The sequence below is a fragment of the Carex rostrata genome, chromosome 11 (genome assembly GCF_964058835.1).
Source record: "Carex rostrata chromosome 11, lpCarRost1.2, whole genome shotgun sequence".
In the NCBI taxonomy this organism is placed as follows: Eukaryota; Viridiplantae; Streptophyta; class Magnoliopsida; order Poales; family Cyperaceae; genus Carex; species Carex rostrata.
In genome coordinates, this window is record NC_135928.1 from 4,564,920 (window position 1) to 4,584,448 (window position 19,529).

The 19,529-nt window shown below is 33.3% G+C and overlaps 2 protein-coding genes across 2 annotated transcripts; both read left to right on the top strand.

Moving 5' to 3' along the window:
* Nucleotides 1-11,425: 11,425 nt before the first annotated feature.
* On the top strand, nucleotides 11,426-13,599 carry LOC144561655 (eukaryotic translation initiation factor 1A). Its single transcript, XM_078310680.1, has 3 exons — nucleotides 11,426-11,707; nucleotides 12,179-12,322; nucleotides 13,193-13,599. The coding sequence occupies exons 1-3, from the start codon at nucleotides 11,597-11,599 to the stop codon at nucleotides 13,373-13,375; spliced, it is 438 nt and encodes a 145-aa protein (XP_078166806.1). The 5' UTR covers nucleotides 11,426-11,596; the 3' UTR covers nucleotides 13,376-13,599.
* A 1,795-nt stretch (nucleotides 13,600-15,394) lies between these two features.
* On the top strand, nucleotides 15,395-16,354 carry LOC144562022 (putative germin-like protein 2-1). The gene is made up of 2 exons (XM_078311146.1): nucleotides 15,395-15,557; nucleotides 15,653-16,354. The coding sequence occupies exons 1-2, from the start codon at nucleotides 15,446-15,448 to the stop codon at nucleotides 16,195-16,197; spliced, it is 657 nt and encodes a 218-aa protein (XP_078167272.1). The 5' UTR covers nucleotides 15,395-15,445; the 3' UTR covers nucleotides 16,198-16,354.
* Nucleotides 16,355-19,529: the final 3,175 nt, after the last annotated feature.

Here is a 19,529-nt window from a genome sequence, read left to right on the forward strand (position 1 = left end):
ATTCTAACACAATTTATAGGCCAGAATTTGACCTAAAGGTCTTGGCAGCACATGGATTATTAGTTGAAACATGGGCCATAGATGATAGATCAATCGTACATCTTTATTTCCATTTAAGACAGAAAAAATGAAAGCAGTTCAATCAATTATTAGAACTAATTTTGAATAATAATTAAGATAAACACAGAGATCCCAATAGGAGGGAAGACAAGTATTTAAATTTACTGCTATTGAAATAAAAAAAATGTTTTGAATCTTCGTTGTTTAATTATGATGATGCATGCTTAATAACTAAAATAAAATGACCTGTTACTATACAAGCGAAATAAATTAATTTACTGTACATTGTATTGAACAAGTTTTGTTCATAAAAAAAATTCAGAAAAAATTACTTGACTTGTTCAAATAACTTTTCATGAATCCAACTTGCCTTGATAAAACATGAGTTTAATGTTAAATTGAATTTACGTCATGTTTGCAAATGAGTGAAGATATTTTAGCAGTACCTTATGTTTTAATTTTTTTATTATTATTGAGAATTAAGTTCATTATTTGAAGTTTATTAATTAAAATTTTTAGTTGTTACTTTCATTGTCGAGTAAGGCTACAGTGCTATGGGTTGCATAGAGGGTTACGGTACTACGGCTCAATATTCGAGTTTTCAAAATCCTAACGGTCGATTCGAACTGTTCATCTTGTTCTCCATATTAATATGTGTTTGGAGACCAAATTTTACATTTTTTGAAATTTTTTTTACTATTTTTTAGATATGTGAATGGTGTAGAATTTTTCAGATCAAGTAATTTTTTACCTATCTAAAAAAATAGTAAATTTTTTTTAAAAAATGTAAAATTTGGTATGCAAACACATTAATATGGAGAACAAGATGAACAGTTCGGATCGACAGTTAGAATTTTAAACTAACCTCTTTACATCTAACAATATAAATATATACAATACCTGATCAACCTAACCTCTTTACACCGTACTGTTTAATAAAATTTATATAGGCCTTAACATACTTCAAGGAAAACTTGAAAGAACCGACTGCTACGTGTATACAGAGGCGGCATTTTGATTTGAAATTAAATAACAGGCCTTGGTTGTAGATAGCAAGTTTAGCAACAATTGCAAAACAGATCCACCTGCAGCGTATTAATTATTTTGCAGTTGACCATATTAGTATTAAGTATATATAGCGATAAGCTTAGTTGGTCCCAATAAAATATGTCTAGCTAGCTAATCTGTTGACTAGCATTGATTACCTACATTTCAACTAAACAAATGTAAATTTAGTTGAGTGAGGCTATGATACTACGCATAACGCTTCGTGCTATGAATTTATATTTTTGTTTTGAAAGTTCTGACGATTGATTAGAACCATTTAACATGATCTCTATATGAATTTGCACTTTCAAATTGAATTTTATATATATTTTTTAGAATTTTTTACTAATTTTTAGACATGTAAAAAATCACTTCATCTGAAAATTCTGAACCATTCAAAAATAGTGATTTTCTATCAGTCTAAAAAAATTAAAAATTCTGAAATATATAAAATTTAGTCTACAAATACATATTAATATAAAAATATGTTGAATAGTTTAGATCGATAGTTAAAATTTTAAAAATAAAAATATTAATCCGTAGTACAAACTAATCTGTGCTATGCATAGTATCATAGCCTCACTCAATATAGTTATACCTATATCCATTGAAACAAATTAACATACAAAACAAATAAACAATTAAGCACCTTTTGTTTGTTATTCTTTATCATAATTAAACGAACATTACAAGAGAATTAATATCTGTGCAATTTAGATAAGAAAGTAAATTAAGACATTGGTTTTTTTTTTTTGAGAAAAATACATTAATTGTTCGCTACAATTCTCTTTATAGAGTTGATATAAAAGTAGATTATATTGACAATAAACTTATTCGACAAATATAACAACATATCAAATACTTTTCAAAATAAAACAAGTATAAAATTATCATCATATATATTTTGAATAAAATGTATCAAACTTGATGCAACTTAATGATAGTCAAGAACTGTTTGAAAAATATTTTATTACCAAATTATACATATACAGTTTGATACACAACCTATATAAATTATTGTGAACATTTGTATAATTTCATATTTTTATTTTCTTAACTATTTTATCGATTGTGGCGATTATCATAAAAAAAATGTATTTCATCATTACATTCCTCCCCATATAAGAATGTGCTTTTTATTCCTGTCAATTTATCAAGTATACACAGGCAAAGTAGCAAACAATACCAATTTTGATATTTTAATTTCATTAAAATTTTCTTAGCAAATTACACCGTAAATTCTGGGTAAAGATTTTAACAGAGCAGTTTTGGCTTCAAGCAGCGTACAATCCATGTGCAGCCCTGTTTTGATACTATAGCCAGTGCGCTGCATGGAGCCAAACCTAATCTGTTAAAATCTTTACCCTAAATGCTCACTAAACCTACCATTTGTTGTTTCCTACAAACTGGTAAAAGAGTCAGATTCTTCCTATTTAATTGGGGGACATATGCAAATCCCAATTAATACTGTTTTTTGTTATCTTGTAGTTGTCAAGAGAATATATAATGAAAATAGAAAAGGGAAAATTAAGGAGGAGAAAAGGTACAAGGTAGGAAAGAATACAAAAAGGAGATTAGATTAGGTTCCTTTTAAAATGGAAATGGGTTAACAACCCCTTCCAAACAAATTGTGGCTGATGAGAAATGAGATAATAGAGGTCAATCAAGAATCTGCTTTTGAATGCAATACCAAACTTCATCTTTTCCTTCACAGATAGATCTCCTACCATCTTTTTGTTCCTTTTTTTAGTAAAGCATTTATGCTCCCTACATATATAATTTATAAGAAAATCCAAAAACATAATCTCATTTGTGCATAATAGTAGCTGTGTTGAGTTTGTGCTTGGTTTGTCCGATTTTTTTATTTTTACTATCTTCAAAAAATAAATAAACCATTTAACAAGGTTTTTTTTTTGAAAAAAAAATATTTTTATCACGTCCCCAGTTTAAACTTGTGAAACCATAAGATTGGTTCTGCAAGTTTAGATCGCGGAACCAAAGTGCATTAAATATGATATTAATATATATTAATTTAGTTCTGCAATCGAAACCTGCAGAACCAACCTTCTAATTTTGTAGGTTTAAATTACGGACGTAGTAAAAATATAAATTAATTTTTTTTTAATTGAATGTGAATTTCGAAGTTCTCATGCATCCTCGTACAAATTTATCCGTACGCTTAATAAAACTTTCAAAACCCAGTGTGAATGTGTGATAGTGTGATGTAATTTTTTAAAATAAGACATAATTTTATAATTATTGGAACAACATGTATAGTTATAATTTTTTTATAGTAAAAAAATATTTTTGAAAACGTTTTCAGTCATATTGTGAGCTAATGTGGCTTTGTCATGCTCACTGAGCTAAAATAAGTCAATTATTTTAGTTTTCCATTATTTTTTCAAAAATGATAATCACTCTATGTGCACTCATTAACTTATTTTCATATAAGATATAATTGTGGAATGTTGTTAATAACTATTTGACTGAAATTTTTATACATAGTAAATAGAAAAAAAAATAAAAAATGGAAAAAGGTATGGATAAATTTTTAAAATGGTTATGTATCAGAGACGTCATGCTCGACGGAGGTTTTCTGCTCTGCCTTTAAAGAAAAAAAATTACCGAAGGACACGATACCAGATGGACCCACATTTTTATTTTTACTCATTTTTAAAAATATTTAAATAAAAATAACCAGGGTTCAACCAAAATTTTAAAAATGCCTAAAACTTGGAAAAAATTCATGGTCCCGAATTTTTATTCCAAACCGTGGAATAAATACAAGGCCCAGAATTTAAATTCGAAACTGTGGAAATAATCCACGGCCTGAGCCTATATAAATAGGTAACCCGCGGTTTCTCTCTCCTCAAAATTCATTTTCTCAAAATCCAACTCTCTCTCCTCCCTTCCGAATTTTCTCCAAATTTTCTCCTTTCTTTACCATATTTGCAAGTAAATTTGGAGGGCAGCATAAACAGCTCAAGACAGTCTACGGTGCCTACTCGGCAAAGAGAATCCATGGCAATTCTGGTACATCACCAAAACAGTTGGTATCAGAATACCGACCCAAGGGATGCACGTGCAAAAGAGTCTATACTGAAATTGTTTTGGTGATGTATTGGAATGGCCTTGGATTTTTCAAAAAATATTCATTTTAAAGAAAAATTACTAATGAAGAATTGCTAATATAAATATTCATTTTAAAGAAGAATTCAGATTTATGCAAACGACCTATTAACATTATTAATTCTAACCAAATTTATATTCATTAGTTTATTCATTAATTAATTATAACCGAATTTATTATATTAAGAATGAGTGCCAACACAGCGGAATCTCGTACGTGAATCCTCAGCCCGATTGTAGAGTCCTCAGCGGAATCTCGTACGCGAGCCCTCCCCTACTTCCACTCAAGAGATCTCGAGAAACTTATGAAAGAAGAAAATCCCGAGAACCTTCATGAAAAGTTCCAACAACGTACAAACAAAGAAAAGGTGAATTTTTGCAATCCCTGCCGCCAATATGGGAAGAGGAGCGAGTAGAGGTGCTATCGGATCGGGTCGGGTCCGGATACTATTATATTTGGACCCGTACCCTAAAAGTGTTCGGGTCCAAATTTCGATCCATACACTTATCTGTTTCAATTTGGGTCGGGTCCGGATCCGGATACCTATCTACTCGTAGATATTTCAGGTCCAGTCTTTCAGTTCCGGGTAGATATATACCCATAACTTGTTTGTAGATTATCGGGTCCGGTTCGGATACGGGGCGGTTCCGGATCCGGAGCGGGTATATGTCACAAAAAAATTAGGAGGATGGAGAGAAAATAACTTTTGAAAAAAAAATATTGAAAAAGAGATATAATTTAAAAAAGTAAAATATTAGGGATGACGATTTCTTTTTCTATGGTTCAAAAAATCTATTAATGAAATACTAATAATTTGTACTTTGTAGAAATGACATATCAATGAGAGTAATAAATTTCCATTATTATGCAAAGGATATCAAGGAAAATATTGAAGAATGTATCCATAGTAATAAATTTTATTTAAAAAATTAATGCAACTGTTATGGAAGGAATAAATTTGGCATCCATCTATGTGTATAAACATAGCAAATATGTCACTGCATTATATTTTCTCACATTAAAAAAAGTAATGGGCTCACCACAGCTTATGCAAAAATTAATATGCAAAGTTGTATTTTTATATATGAATAGTTATTAATATATGTTTTATCGGGTATTTATACGAGTATCGTGTCAGGTTCGGTTATGGGTCGGATAATTAAATGAAATCCATATCCTACCCATTACAGTATCGGTTCCGGTTCGGATCCCGGTCGAATATTAAATTATTAATTTTGTAACCATATCCATAATTTAACCGGTTATATTTTTTAAACCATACCCTATCCAAATTAATCGGATCTGGGTCGGTTCTGGGTTAGATCCTGTTCGGTTCCGGATAGGATCCGGTCCGGTTCCGGATCGGATCCGGGTAATCGGGTAAAAGTAGCACCTCTAGGAGCGAGATGTTCTGTTGTGCGGAATGTTTGTAAGCTTTCCACCCTTCCTGCATTAGCGCCTACCTGATGTGCACAAGGGAGGATATAAGATTCAAGCATTTTATATGCCCACCTTGCGCCTTAGACAAGTCTAAGCGAAGCTGTCACACCCCGCGGCCACGGGTCGTAACAGTCCCCCACTGTAAGCATACAACGCCGTGCATGCTTACAAGACAATTAACAATTTAATCCAAACAACAAGCAATATACAACGCGTTTCTAATATATAATCAGAGTACACAGTCTGGACAGAAAATAATACAACAAAAGTATCTCATCCGGATACCAACCATGAGGCCTACCCTGCATCTATACAACAAAACATATCTAGGGTCATGTAATGGTAAGCTACTAAGGCCTACAATTCTCGTGCCTCTCCGGAATCAGTCGCACCAGTACCTGTAAAGTAACCCGAAGGGTGGGGGTGAGAATAAATTCTCAGTGCGAAAGTTGCCACAGTTTAGATTATTGGACTTGCAATCAAACTCTATATTTAACAATGAAACCCAAACCAAAACAGTTCAAACAGATATATATTCATAAAAAACAGAATGCCAATACTCGACGACAATTAATCAGATGAATCACAGTTAACGGAATTTCCAAGATGAATTTCAAACACAACACATATTTTGGCTTAACTCGACTCATTAGGGCTTGTAGCAACTACAGATGTTCTTTCGAGCTGGACCCTTTATCAAACCCACATTTGTAGGGTTACTGACACCTACAGATGGCCCACCGAGCTGGACCCTTTATCTGACACCCATCTGCAATTGCTTGGCTTAACCGTTTATTAAGGTCTGGTTCAAGTCACATAAAGAAAATTCTCTTTAGAATCGTTTCCAATATTCGCAATATTCAATTGACCTTCCAAATGCATTAACACGTAGCAAAATGCCACCGAGCCATATACGTTACACACTAGTCACCCACGATTCCAATTCACACATCATAACATAATCACCCTCCCTCGTCCCAACCGGTACTGGGAAACATTGAGGCCGTTCACCTAAGGCCATTAGGATCCTGGGAATCAAAGCCAGCATACAGCCCGACTTTGCAAATTCATTAGATCCAAGTGCTTAACTTTGTAAATCCATTCACATACATATCAAATCGTGGTGACTTTCAATCAAATCAGATCATAATAGATCGACACAACCTACAACCATACCAGCATGCAAATCACTCAAGTCATATCAATTCGAGTTTAATTTGATTGGGTTATGCAAATGCTTTACACAATTCAATGATGCAATCAATGAGATTCAACATGACAAACGAATAACAGTTTAATTCCTGAAAATAAAGTATCAAACAAGTCCAAGAATCCTGCACCTGATTACGACGAGCGTACCGCTTAATTAAGGATCGGACGTCTCGAATTGCCTCGCGAAGTCTTGCTCGACCGAGCCTACACCTATATTACACGTATACTAGGTTTAACCGTGGTTCATGATCGAGGTATTTACTTAAATTATATTAGGGTTTATACTTTCCTATTCCTCTTTCTTGCTTTAAAATCTCTAACTTCGCACAATTTCCATTTGGGTCTTCTAGACCATACACGATCTCAATTTGGTAACAATTCATTTACTAGTTCACAGTTTCGGTCCCCATAACAATTCAATTCACCAATTGGTTAAACCCTAATTTGGTCAAAACCTCAAATTAAATGTTAAACGTTCTAAAAATCCAAGATCAAGAGGTAACCATACCGATTACAATTCTAATTGGTCGGATTAAACAAATCAATTCACGATTATGCCCAGTTTCAATTTTGGCACGAAACCCTAGAAATCAAAATTCACAAATCGGAAGAAATCGGGAAAAAGATTGACAAATAAACAAGAAAGGAGTGTAGAGGAACTAATCCTCGAGCAATTCGAACACAAATCTCGAGTTTAAAACGAAAATATGAGAAATCGAGAAATCTGAGTTTTTCGAGAGAGAGAAGGAGAGAAAGGAATACCGAATCAGAAGGTTAGGAGAGATCTACGGCCGCTTGCTCGGTTCCAACTTTGATTTCTCGCAACAATCGGGAGTTTGAGAGGGAAATGAGACTCTCACTCTTTTTCTTCTCTCTTGGGTGAAAATCACTTGAAAATGGGGAAATGAATGAAGTGGGAGAGAGAGAGAGAGCAAAGGAATTATGCAAATAACCCCTCAGAATCATCCAGTGCGGATGACTTCATCCCCAGTGCGGGTCCGGTCACTCGCACTCGGGACTTAAACGAATTTCGAAAAAATGCAAATTACACAGAAAAATCCCTGAGTGCGGACGCACTCATCCGCAGTGCGGGTCACTCACCCGCACTTGGCACTTAGTCAATTTTTGGCAAGATTTCAGAAAAAGTCCGAGCCTAATGCGGATGCATTCCACCCGTAGTGCGGGTCCATCCATCCGCACTCAGCACTTAGAAGAATTTCAGAAAATTCAGATCAACACATGATTTCATGAGTGCGGACACCTTCACCCGCAGTGCGGGTCAATCCATCCGCACTCAGCACTTAGGAAAATTCAGACCAACACAGAATTTCATGGGTGCGGACGCACCCATCCGCACTCATCCTATACGATCTCAAAATCTCGAAATTTCAACGCGGTTTCGATTCACACTTAACTTACTTATTTAGAGGAACCTTAATTAAGGTTTTAACTTCCATTTTGTTAGCACGATTTTTGATTTTTGCCTTTAAATCATTAAATTTTAATTGTTAAAATTTCGTAACGTAACAGAAGCAGGCAAAAGAGAAAACGAAAGAAGCAGTGGAATTCTGATTCCGATTAGGATTATCTCGACGTTATATTATTTTTACTTTCAAACGCGAGCTATCAGTTGCTAGTTGTAATTTCCTTTACTTTCATGTTATTTTTCCTTCATTTATCTTAATTAGTTTTTACTTTAAAAAATTAGACATTTATGACTTTAATTCACAACAAATGAAATTTTTATCTTTTGATTTTCTTATTTCGTTTTGTATATATGTATTATTTATTTTTCTAGAAAAGATATAATTACATAAGCAATTAAAATGGATATAACTATTTTTAAATTTAAACATAAATGAACTAAAAAAATGAAATAAGAAAATATTATTATTTGAAAATTAATATTGAAAATTGTGAAGTATTTATGTTCATAAAAAATAAAAAGATACGAGCAAGGATAATTAATCAAACTGGAAAGTGATCACTTAAAATAAACGAATTTTGATTACTTAAAATTAATCAACCATGCCAAATGAATTTTAGTTTAAATGAATTTTGATTTATAATTTATTGGTTTACAAAGAAAAAAAAACAGAAAAAATAAATGAACGTTTTGAAAATATATTATCAATTTAAAATGTAAACTAAAAATTTCGAGATATAAATAAATTATGAAAGTATATAAATAGAATGAGAATTTGAAAATAAAATAAAATGACTCGTGTAAAGAAATAAATAAATAGATTTGTCTTTAGCTGAATAAATATACAAATTTTTCGCACGAATAATTTTTATATATAAGTTACAAATGTTATTTATTTATATACACTATTTGCCGATTTTTTATTTATATCCAAAAAAATATATAAATTTAAAAAATTAACCAAACCGCCTGTTTTTTTTCGAAAACTACCCAAACTGGAAATTTTTTTTTCCGGTTTCAATACCAATTTTCGGAAATTGGATCCTAAATCCGGAATAATTTTTTCCAGATTTAGGATTTTTTTTTCCGAAAAACTTTTTTTTAGGAATTTTTTTTTATTTTTCTGTTTTTATTTATAATTTTTTTATTTTTTTATTGAAGTATTACAAATATTTAATATATTTTAAAAAAAATAGATGGAATACTATATAATTTGATTTATTCGAAAGACTGCTAGAAATAATCCGGATCAACATTTTTCATGCAGAATTTTTTATGGCCGTAAGAAAAATTAATATAATATAATATATGTATGCATAGAGTTAGGCTGGGGTGCTATGGATAGCATAGTGGCCTCTATGCTACGGCTCAATATTCGAGTTTTCAAAATCCAAATGGTCGATCCGAACCGTTCATCTTATTCTCCATATTAATATCTGCTTGGAGACCAAATTTTACATTTTTCTGAATTTTTTTACTATTTATTAAGTATTTTACAAAATTGTTGATCCAACGGTGGCTGCACAAAACAGTAAAACCGTTGGATTAGCGATTTTCAAAGTGGCTTAATAAATAGTAAAAAAATTCAGAAAATTATAAAATTTGGTCTCCAAGCAGATATTAATATGGAGAATAAGATGAACGGTTCGGATCGACCGTTTGGATTTTGAAAACTCGAATATTGAGCCGTAGCATAGAGGCCACTATGCTATCCATAGCACCCCAGCCTAACTCTATATATATGTATATGTATATGTAAATGTATATATAATATAATATATGTATATGTATATATAATATAATATATGTATATGTATATATAATATAATATATGCATATATATGTATATATAGTATGAGTAGTATAATATATATGTTAAAATGTGCTTGCATATCAAATTTTATATTTTTTTGAATTTTTTTACTATTTATTAATTATTTAACAAAATCGCTATATTCAGACTATTGAATTTTTGTACTCATCTTAATAAATAGTAAAAAAAAATTAGAAAAATGTAAAATTTGATATGCAAGCACATTTTAACATATAATTTTATAATTTTAAAATATGGTTAGGGATGAAATTTTATAATTTTTGAAATTTTTTTACTATGTTTTAAGATGGGTAGAAAATCACTGTTTTTTGAACGGTTCGGATCAAATAAAATTTTTTGTTGAACGGTTCGGGTCGAATAAATTTTTTAACATATATATTATATTATATATAAATATATATACATATACATATATTATATTATATTATATTATATTTTTTACGGCCGTAAAAAATCCGGCATGAAAAATGTTGATCCGGATTATTTATAGTAGTCTTTCGAATAAATCAAATTATATAGTATTCCATCTATTTTTTTAAAAATATATTAAATATTTGTAATACTTCAATACAAAAAATAAATAAATTATAAATAAAAACTGAAAAATGAAAAAAAAAATTTCGGAAAAAAAAATTCCTAAAAAAAAATAAATCCTAAATCCGGAAAAAATTATTCCGGATTTAGGAAAAAAAAAAGAAATCCTAAATCTGGCAAAAATTATTCCGGATTTAGGATCCAATTTTCGGAAATTTATTTTCCGGTTTGGATAGTTTTCGAAAAAAACAAGCGGTTTGGTTAGTTTTTTAAATTTATATATTTTTTTGAATATAATTTAAAAAATCGGCACTATTTGATATTGAACTATTTAGATTTTAAAAGTCGAATTATAAACATGTAATAATATTCGTACAACACCGTAAAAAAAAGAAAAAAAAAATCCGGACCGGACTGCCCTCCGTACCCGAACAGCCCGGCCCCCCTACCCGGACCGCCCTGTTCCCACGGGTACAATGGACACAGGTATAAAATGGGCAGGGCAGGATTTAAAAAAAAAAATACCCGTGATACCCGACCTATGGTACCCGTCTACCGGTGATGCCCATGCCCTTGCCTACCCGTGCCTGTGACCGGTTTTGCCCGGTGATGCCCATGCCCTTGCCTACCCGTGCCCGTGACCGGTTTTGCCCGGTGATGCCCATGCCCTTGCCTATCCGTGCCCGTGACCGGTTTTGCCCGGCCCGCCCGGCCCATGCCCGTCAGCAATATGGAGCCATTTGGAACCCCCTAGTTTCTAAAATTAGATTTGTTTGGGTACGAATGCAAAAAAGGAAATAAATAAACAGCAATATTCCGCGTGTTGTGATTCCAGAACAAACCGTTCCCCGTTTTCTTCTCTTATCTTGTCTCTCTCTCTCTCGATCTTTCTAGGGTTAGGGTTTCTGACAATATGCCGAAGAACAAGGGAAAGGGAGGTAAGAACAGAAAGAGAGGAAAGAACGAGGCTGACGATGAAAAGAGAGAATTGGTTTTCAAAGAAGACGGCCAGGAGTACGCTCAAGTAATTCCGATCCTCTTCAATTGTGTATTTTATTTGTAATTAAAGTTGAATTGGAATAGGAAGAAAATTGGAAACTTGAACTGGGGAATAATTGTTCTGATTTTCTCTTTGGCTTATGGCTTTTAATCCCAATTATTAGCTGAATGAAAGTGGATCAAAGAGAAGAGACAGATTTGAGATCTGATTTGTTCCAGGAATTTTCAGCACATCAGAATTGAAACTTCTTATGTGTTTGTGTTGTGCCAGGCCAATTCATTACCGTAAACCTGATCCTTTCTGTTGTGGTTGATCTGCTGCTAATACCTGTATTGGGTATTCTTGCAATTTTATTGCATGGTAGATTAATAATTAGGCTTTAAAGAGAGTTCTCGATCTGCCTTAACTAGGAGAAATACCCAATTGAGCCACTGGTTGAGCTGTAGTCAACAGTATAACTTTTTCTAAAATTCTCGAACTGTTTATGGAAAATAGGTATTAAGGATGCTTGGAAACGGAAGGTGTGAAGCGATGTGCATAGATGGAACAAAGAGGTTGTGCCATATCAGAGGGAAAATGCACAAAAAGGTCTGGATTGCAGCGGGTGACATTATTCTTGTTGGCCTTCGTGACTTTCAGGTGTGTGCATATGTTTATTTATTTAAATTCAATTCTCTTTAATTTATTTGTTAATTTATTTTTTGCCATAATGTCTCTGAGTTAAATATGATAGTTGGGGATGAAGGATTTGGTATTTTTGGACTGGCAATTTTGTTTCTCTATCTTTTGGGTCTGTTATTTTCAAGTAATTGCAACAATACCGTCTGGTTTAATGTTTAGATTATGGATCATTGGATAATACATGGTCTGATAGTATTTACAACCATAAATTATCTCGGCTTGATTTTTGGGGTAATGCCGGACACATTATAGTCAAGTATGGATGGAGAAGAATGAGGGGAATAAATAGAAGAAGAAGAAGAAGAAGAAGAAAAAAACAATTTGGGCATTGCGGATGCAGAAGGGGAGTATGTTATTCTTCTATTTTTCAGAAAGCCATAGAGAATGAACATTTGTGTTAGTAGTGTGTTGCAGATATAAATTCTCATAATTTTTCTTATAAAACCAATGATTGGATTTCAGCAACACATTTGTTACTTTGGTGGATTTTGAAACAAGATGAAAATTTGATGAACTTCAGTTAATCAGATGGAGCAATTCTTATTTTCTTATTTTGATAACCAAAGGTTAAGATCAGTGACTTGTGTGTTACGGTCTCCAATCACTGTTATAGACTTAGTTATTTGCCTTTTTTTTTTTTTGCAACAAAGTTGCCAATTATGGCATAAAATCATCATAAGTTTGCATTATTTCTTTTTGAGTGGGTACCTGTATATAATCACAATCTGAAACTCAACTCTGGTACTAATCTGAAAAGCCAGTGTTTTAACTGATTATATAACCAGTAATTCCTTCTCGACCTCATATAACTTTGTAACTAAAATGCAGGATGACAAGGCCGATGTCATACTGAAGTACATGCCAGACGAGGCTCGGCTACTGAAGGCATATGGAGAGCTGCCTGAGAACACACGTCTGAACGAGGGCATTGCTGGCGGCCTCGATGAGGAGGACGACAATGCCGAAAATGACTATGTCGAGTTCGAGGATGAGGACATCGACAAGATCTAATTTTGTTTTTGTTTTCTGTTGTCGAAAACCAAAGTGTGTACACTTGCTTAAATCAATGAGATGTTGTTTCTTTGATGAGGTGCTTTGGTGATGTGAGGATTTGAGATATGCTGATTCAGGAGCTTTATTATGGTATTCGTGTTACTGGTTTTGTTTGTGTAACCGTCTAGTATGGAGGTAAGCTGTAATGAGCTGGTGGTAATTATATGGAATTCAAGGATATAGAACTGTTCTGTAATTTTTTTTTATTTTCAGGTTTTAATGGGAATTAAGCTGGAAGGAATTTTGTTGTCTTTTGCCTAGTAAACCTGATTCTTAATTGTTACGTTCTAAGGCCGAAATGCAGACTCTAGGCCCAAATTAAATTTTGAAGTGCTGAAATGTTTTCACGTAGTATTCAACTGACGCCTGTGAACTTTTATGTCGTATTCAGTTCTTTTCGAAATTGAGACATATTGGAGTTGGATATTGTTGAGTTATAGGACTTGAGTTTTGGAAGGTGATATATCTATATAATTAATAGTATAATGTGATGCGTCATTCAGACTTAAATATGCATGTAGGTAACAAGATTTATTTGTAATATTCGCTGATACCTATCATTTAAAAGCTTTTTTCATACAATGAAGAAAAACAAGTTTTGTTATTTGAGAACAGTGAGTCTATGGTACTATGCATATTACGATTTGACACTGTACTATGGCTCTATATTCGAGTTTTCAAATCCTAACGGTCGATCCGAACCGTTCATCTTGTTCTTCATATTAATATGTGTTTGGAGACCAAATTTTACATTTTATGAATTTTTTTTATTATTTTTTTAGATATTTAGAAAATCACTTGATCTGAAAATTCTGGACCATCCAAAAACAGTGATTTTCAATAAATTTTAAAAAATAGTAAATTTTTTTCAAAAAATGTAAAATTTGGTCTCCAAACACATATTAATATGGAGAACAAGATGAACGGTTCGGATCGACCGTTAGGATTTGAAAACTCAAATATAGAGCCGTAACACGGTGCCAAATCATAATATGCATAGTACCATAGACTCACTCATGTTTATCTTGGTGTATGTAATGGAAAATTTAAAATACGTTAAGAGTGTATTTGATAAATACCCAACCATTTTAAATAAGGGCAAGGCAACGTTATATTTGGCGCGGATCACATTCATATTTCATACCCCAATCACAATCCAACCTACTATAGAAGGTTAGTGCATAGAACTTACTCGGAAAAGTGAACTAATATCAACTTGAGCAGGTAACCACTTGTCGCTTTGAAAAGTAAAATAAAATTGATTACTTAGCCAACAGATGAATTAAGAATTAATGGATGGATTACCCAGTCGTCGCATCACATGTCTAATTCTAATTTCTAGAGACATGCCTGATGTCATTAGGCCTTATTTTCCTGGCGTTTGGTAAGACTATATTTGGAATCCGCATATGCTGCTAATCACAAGTTATCTAATGCAGCTGTTCAAAGAAAATCAGGGGATCTCATTTACATCTTTATAACCACCATAATATATGAATACTAAAATAGAAGTAGAATTTTGATCTGACAAGTACGTCTGGTTGACTCGTTCAATGTAATTTAAATCGGATATCTCTGAATGAACCTGATAAGTGATGACCAATGGGTTAACTTAGACCAGGTAATTATAGCTGGGATGTAAATCCAAACTGTATAATTCATTTACTTGTACAAATGGAAATAAATACTTTTGCCTTATTCAAACTGTACAATTCATAGTTGAAGAGTTTGTAACTTTGTATCATAACTCTATGTGGTTAATTAGAAAGGTTAATAACACTGAAAGCAACCAGTCTTGAATAATTCCATACTCACTTTTTGAAAGTTAATTACCTACCATTTAAGCTATTACAGTTTGAATGGTTCAAATTTAAACATGTGAACACTTCAAAAGTTCGCCTGATTTCTTGACCCTTGTCATTACCAGTTCAAATCCTGCTCTGTATATATACTCTCATGCATTCTTGTTTTCAGATCAACAGAATTTCTTTCTAGCTACACACTATCTGAGAAAAAAAACAGAGAAGGATGGATTCCCGTTTCTTGTTCCTTGCTCTCTTTGCAGTTGCCATTTCTCATGCCTTTGGTTCTGACCCAAGCCAACTTCAGGACTTCTGTGTCGCTGATCCAATGTCTCAAGGTATACATGTCATTACTTATAAAAATCTATATATAATTATCTCTGTCTCATGCATTCGACAACATCTAACAAGGCATATGAATTTAATTATGCAGTCTTTGTAAATGGGTTTGTTTGCAAGAACCCGAATGCTGTCACCGCAGATGATTTTTTCTTTGCTGGCCTCGACAAAGCCGGCAACACTTCAAATAACTTGGGCTCCAGTGTAACACCAGTGTCAGCTGCCAACCTCGGTGGCCTCAACACGCTCGGTATCTCCCTGGCCAGGCTTGATTTTGCACCAGCTGGCTTGATTGCACCTCACTATCACCCGCGTGCCACTGAGATACTTGTCGTGATAGAAGGCACCCTCTATGTCGGCTTTGTTGCCTCGACAAACAACCAACTCTTTACAAAAGTGTTGAACAAGGGTGATGTGTTCGTCTTTCCTCAGGGGCTGATCCATTTCCAGTTCAACAAAGGTTGGACCAATGCAGTTGCGCTCTCAGGCTTGAGTAGTCAGAACCCGGGTGTGGTTACCGTGGCCAATGCGGTTTTCGGGTCAAACCCGGCCATCTCTGATGACGTGCTTGCTAAGGCATTCATGCTGGACAAAAATACTATTGACTGGCTTCAAGCTAAGTTCAGTGCTGCGAACTAGTAAGAACAAATATGTATGATCACATTTTGTGATAGAATTTATAGCACTTCGATCGTGAATAAGCAAATAGAATCAGTGTTAATCTATTTGCATGTGTAATAAGTGAGTTGATTGATTTGTCATATTTATTTACGTACTGTATCCATTTCGTTCGTATTGTTGTTGTTGGTATTGTTTTTATTCTCTGGTATTGAAACAGACATGTTTGACTGTGTTGATACATATATGGTTGAAGCAAAGCAGTCCGTTCAAATTAACGGAGGCAGATGCATAAATTTTACGAATGGGGATCAAATATTATATAAATTTATATCGTTATAAATTTGATAATATTTATTGCATTATAAGTATTACAAGTATGAGGTCAAATTAAGTGATGGTTTTCACAATATTACTTTATTGAAAATATTCTGAAATTTGTAACAATATAAAAATTGCTCTTCATTAATGTAAATTAGAAACCAGCGGTATTAATGCGGAGGTTTCGGATTAATGTGTTTGTTAAGCCGAGTGAACTCTGTCTAAATGTATATTCTCTTGACATGTGAGCTCTGCATAATCGTTTCAATATACTAATTTTCTCCAAAAATCTATTTTATCTGCGAGAATAAAAAATAATTATTGTGTTGATTGTTGAAAATATTTTGATTAATTTCTTAATTGATAACGGACTTAAATATTAATAGGACTCGTCAATCAAAATTCTATATACAAATCAAGTAAATGTTTTTTACAATACTAAAAATTAATAAAACTAAAATAATAAGTAAGAGACGCTTGAATTATTCGGTACACGGAACTATCTTGTCGCATTTGCTCTAAAAATATAACGATACTTTTATGCATAGGGTTAATCACTTATGATCAATGGAGGACTAGGAATCATAGATCTCAGAACTCAGAACGAGGCACTATTTACGAAATGGATATGGTTAATCCAATACAATCCTGAGAGCTTGTGGGCATCAATAGTCAGAGAATTACATGGGGTGACAACCCTAGAAGAACTTCAATTCGCTGTCTAATTACGGTTCCTCTTTTATGAAAGATCTAGCTGGTCATTTATCATTCTTCAGGTGCAGTATATTATACTAAATGCACCTCTAATTGCTCAAAAACTGAAATTAAATTGCAATTGAAAGTAAATAAATGAGTTTAGAGAGATTTGACACGCGGGATGTTAACGGAGTTCGGCAAAACAAAGGCCTACGTCTCCGGGGCTTCGCGACCTTGAGTGGTGCGCCTTTCTATTACCCAATACGAATGGATTACAACTTGTGAACCGTTGAGGCCTTACACACCAAGCGGGAAGTCAAACGGCCAACTCAAAGAGATGAGAACAAGGTCTCTTAGTTCAAGCTACTCAAGAGAAACACTCAATAGATCACTCTAACCTAATCTAAGTTGAGATTAGTGAGGTGAGTTTGAGGTTGTTTGAGGGATTTTGAAGTTTTAAGCTCTCACAACAATGGAGTAAGCTAAGCTCTCAGAAAATCGCTTTTTAGAAGATTATGGTCGGCTGGGATGGATTGGGAAGGAAGCCCAATCCCCTATTTATAGAGTCAGCTAAAAAACGAGCTAATTGAGCTAAAACGTTATAACATTTTATAAAAACGTTACAACGTTTTACCTCATAATGCGATTTTAGGTTTCCACTTTTCTGACAACTCAACTACTTGATGCAAAACGTTACCACGTTTGTAAAACGTTACATAACGTTTTGCTCTGTAAAATCTTGATCAGAAACAGGAATTGTTTGAAGCTCAGATTTAATTAAAACGTTACAACGTTTTATGAAAATGTTACAACATTTATAATTTGAATTTTAGCATTGATACAGACAATCCTAAAACGTTATAACGTTTTCTAAAAACGTTACAACGTTTTAAGTTGTTTCTATACACCTGTGCTTTAACAGTCCTGACAATCCTAAAACGTTATAACGTTTTGTAAAAACGTTACAACGTTTTAAGTTGTTTCTGAGTTTGATCAAGCTGTTACTTCAGCATTTTTAACAGGTTTACAAACGTTACAAACGTTTTCCCTCTGTAAAAACAGCCTCAAACATGCTTTACTAAGTATAAAATATTACAATTTGTATTCTTGACAAATGTCTTGATGATTTCTTCTGTCGAAACATTTTACATTGCAATTCCAACTCTTCTTGAACCTACACAATATTAAAATAGAAGAAATCGTAAAATTCAATAATTGTATGTTTTTGCAAATTAGTCAAATAGACGAAAATGATTATTGTACGAACAACATAGTATTGAACCAGGCAATATGAACAAGTGGTGATGGATGGAAGCAGATGAGTTTTCATGCACATCGGCATACATAAAAATACACAACAAGGGGTCCTGTGTTGCACACAGGACAAGGAACTATGGAGAATTAAAGTTCCGATGAAGGTTAAGATTTTATCCGCTTCATGCTGGAGGAAAAAATCCTAACGTCTTGATTTATTGAAGATGTCCGATCGGACAGGGCTGTCACATATGCGGTTCAAACATTGTAGAAACAAGGGACCACATAATGTGGAACTACGCCTATGCCATACGATTCTGAATGGCCCTAATGGCACATTTCAACCTTTCGTTCAGAGGGGGAGAAAATATTAGAGAAGTATGGATGATGGGACAAGTGGGCCTCCAATCGGAACTGTGGGTACGCTGGAATATTATGTGAGCTGCAGGCGTATGGACGTTTTGGAGGGAAAGAAACACGAGGTTCTTTTCAGAAAAGCAGAAAATGGAGCAACACTTAGTAACCAGTACAGCTTTAGAGGTCTTTTAATGGACGACTGCAACATAGTTTTTTCTACTTTTTTTTTTATCTTTTTGGGCGTTGTAAATAGTTTCTTTCAATGTTATTACTTATATATTTTGTGTAAATAAACTGTTGAAATTACAAGCTAATACGTACAACAAAGTTCACATCCAATCCAGAAGAAAATGAAGAAAGGAATCAGCATATATTCTTGGTGTATTCGGCTAGATTAGAATCTGATATGTTTCCTTTATTTGTCAACATTTATTTGTGTAATTTACTTTCAAGTTTAGATTGAATGAAGATTTATTTCTAAGATAGTAGAGGTGAGCTGTGAGCTCTAGAATAGATATAAAATCCTCTCTATACAGAAGAATATGTATGTAAGAAAAAAAATATAATTTTGAGTGAAATAAAATATGAGAGGGAATGGAGCTTCTTGGAAATACTGTGTTCATATTTTCTAACAATTTGACATGATATCAGAGCAGTGATAAATCCAAAAACCTCAATATTTCGAGACCTCACCAATAGAAAATACTTGTCACAACTAAGTATTA

Coding starts and splice junctions, on each gene's coding strand:
- LOC144562022 (XM_078311146.1), top strand. CDS start 15,446: ATGGATTCCCGTTTCTTGTTCCTTGCTCTCTTTGCAGTTGCCATTTCT. Junction 15,558..15,652: donor CGCTGATCCAATGTCTCAAG/GTATACATGTCA, acceptor TTAATTATGCAG/TCTTTGTAAATGGGTTTGTT.
- LOC144561655 (XM_078310680.1), top strand. CDS start 11,597: ATGCCGAAGAACAAGGGAAAGGGAGGTAAGAACAGAAAGAGAGGAAAG. Junction 11,708..12,178: donor ACGGCCAGGAGTACGCTCAA/GTAATTCCGATC, acceptor TATGGAAAATAG/GTATTAAGGATGCTTGGAAA. Junction 12,323..13,192: donor TTGGCCTTCGTGACTTTCAG/GTGTGTGCATAT, acceptor ACTAAAATGCAG/GATGACAAGGCCGATGTCAT.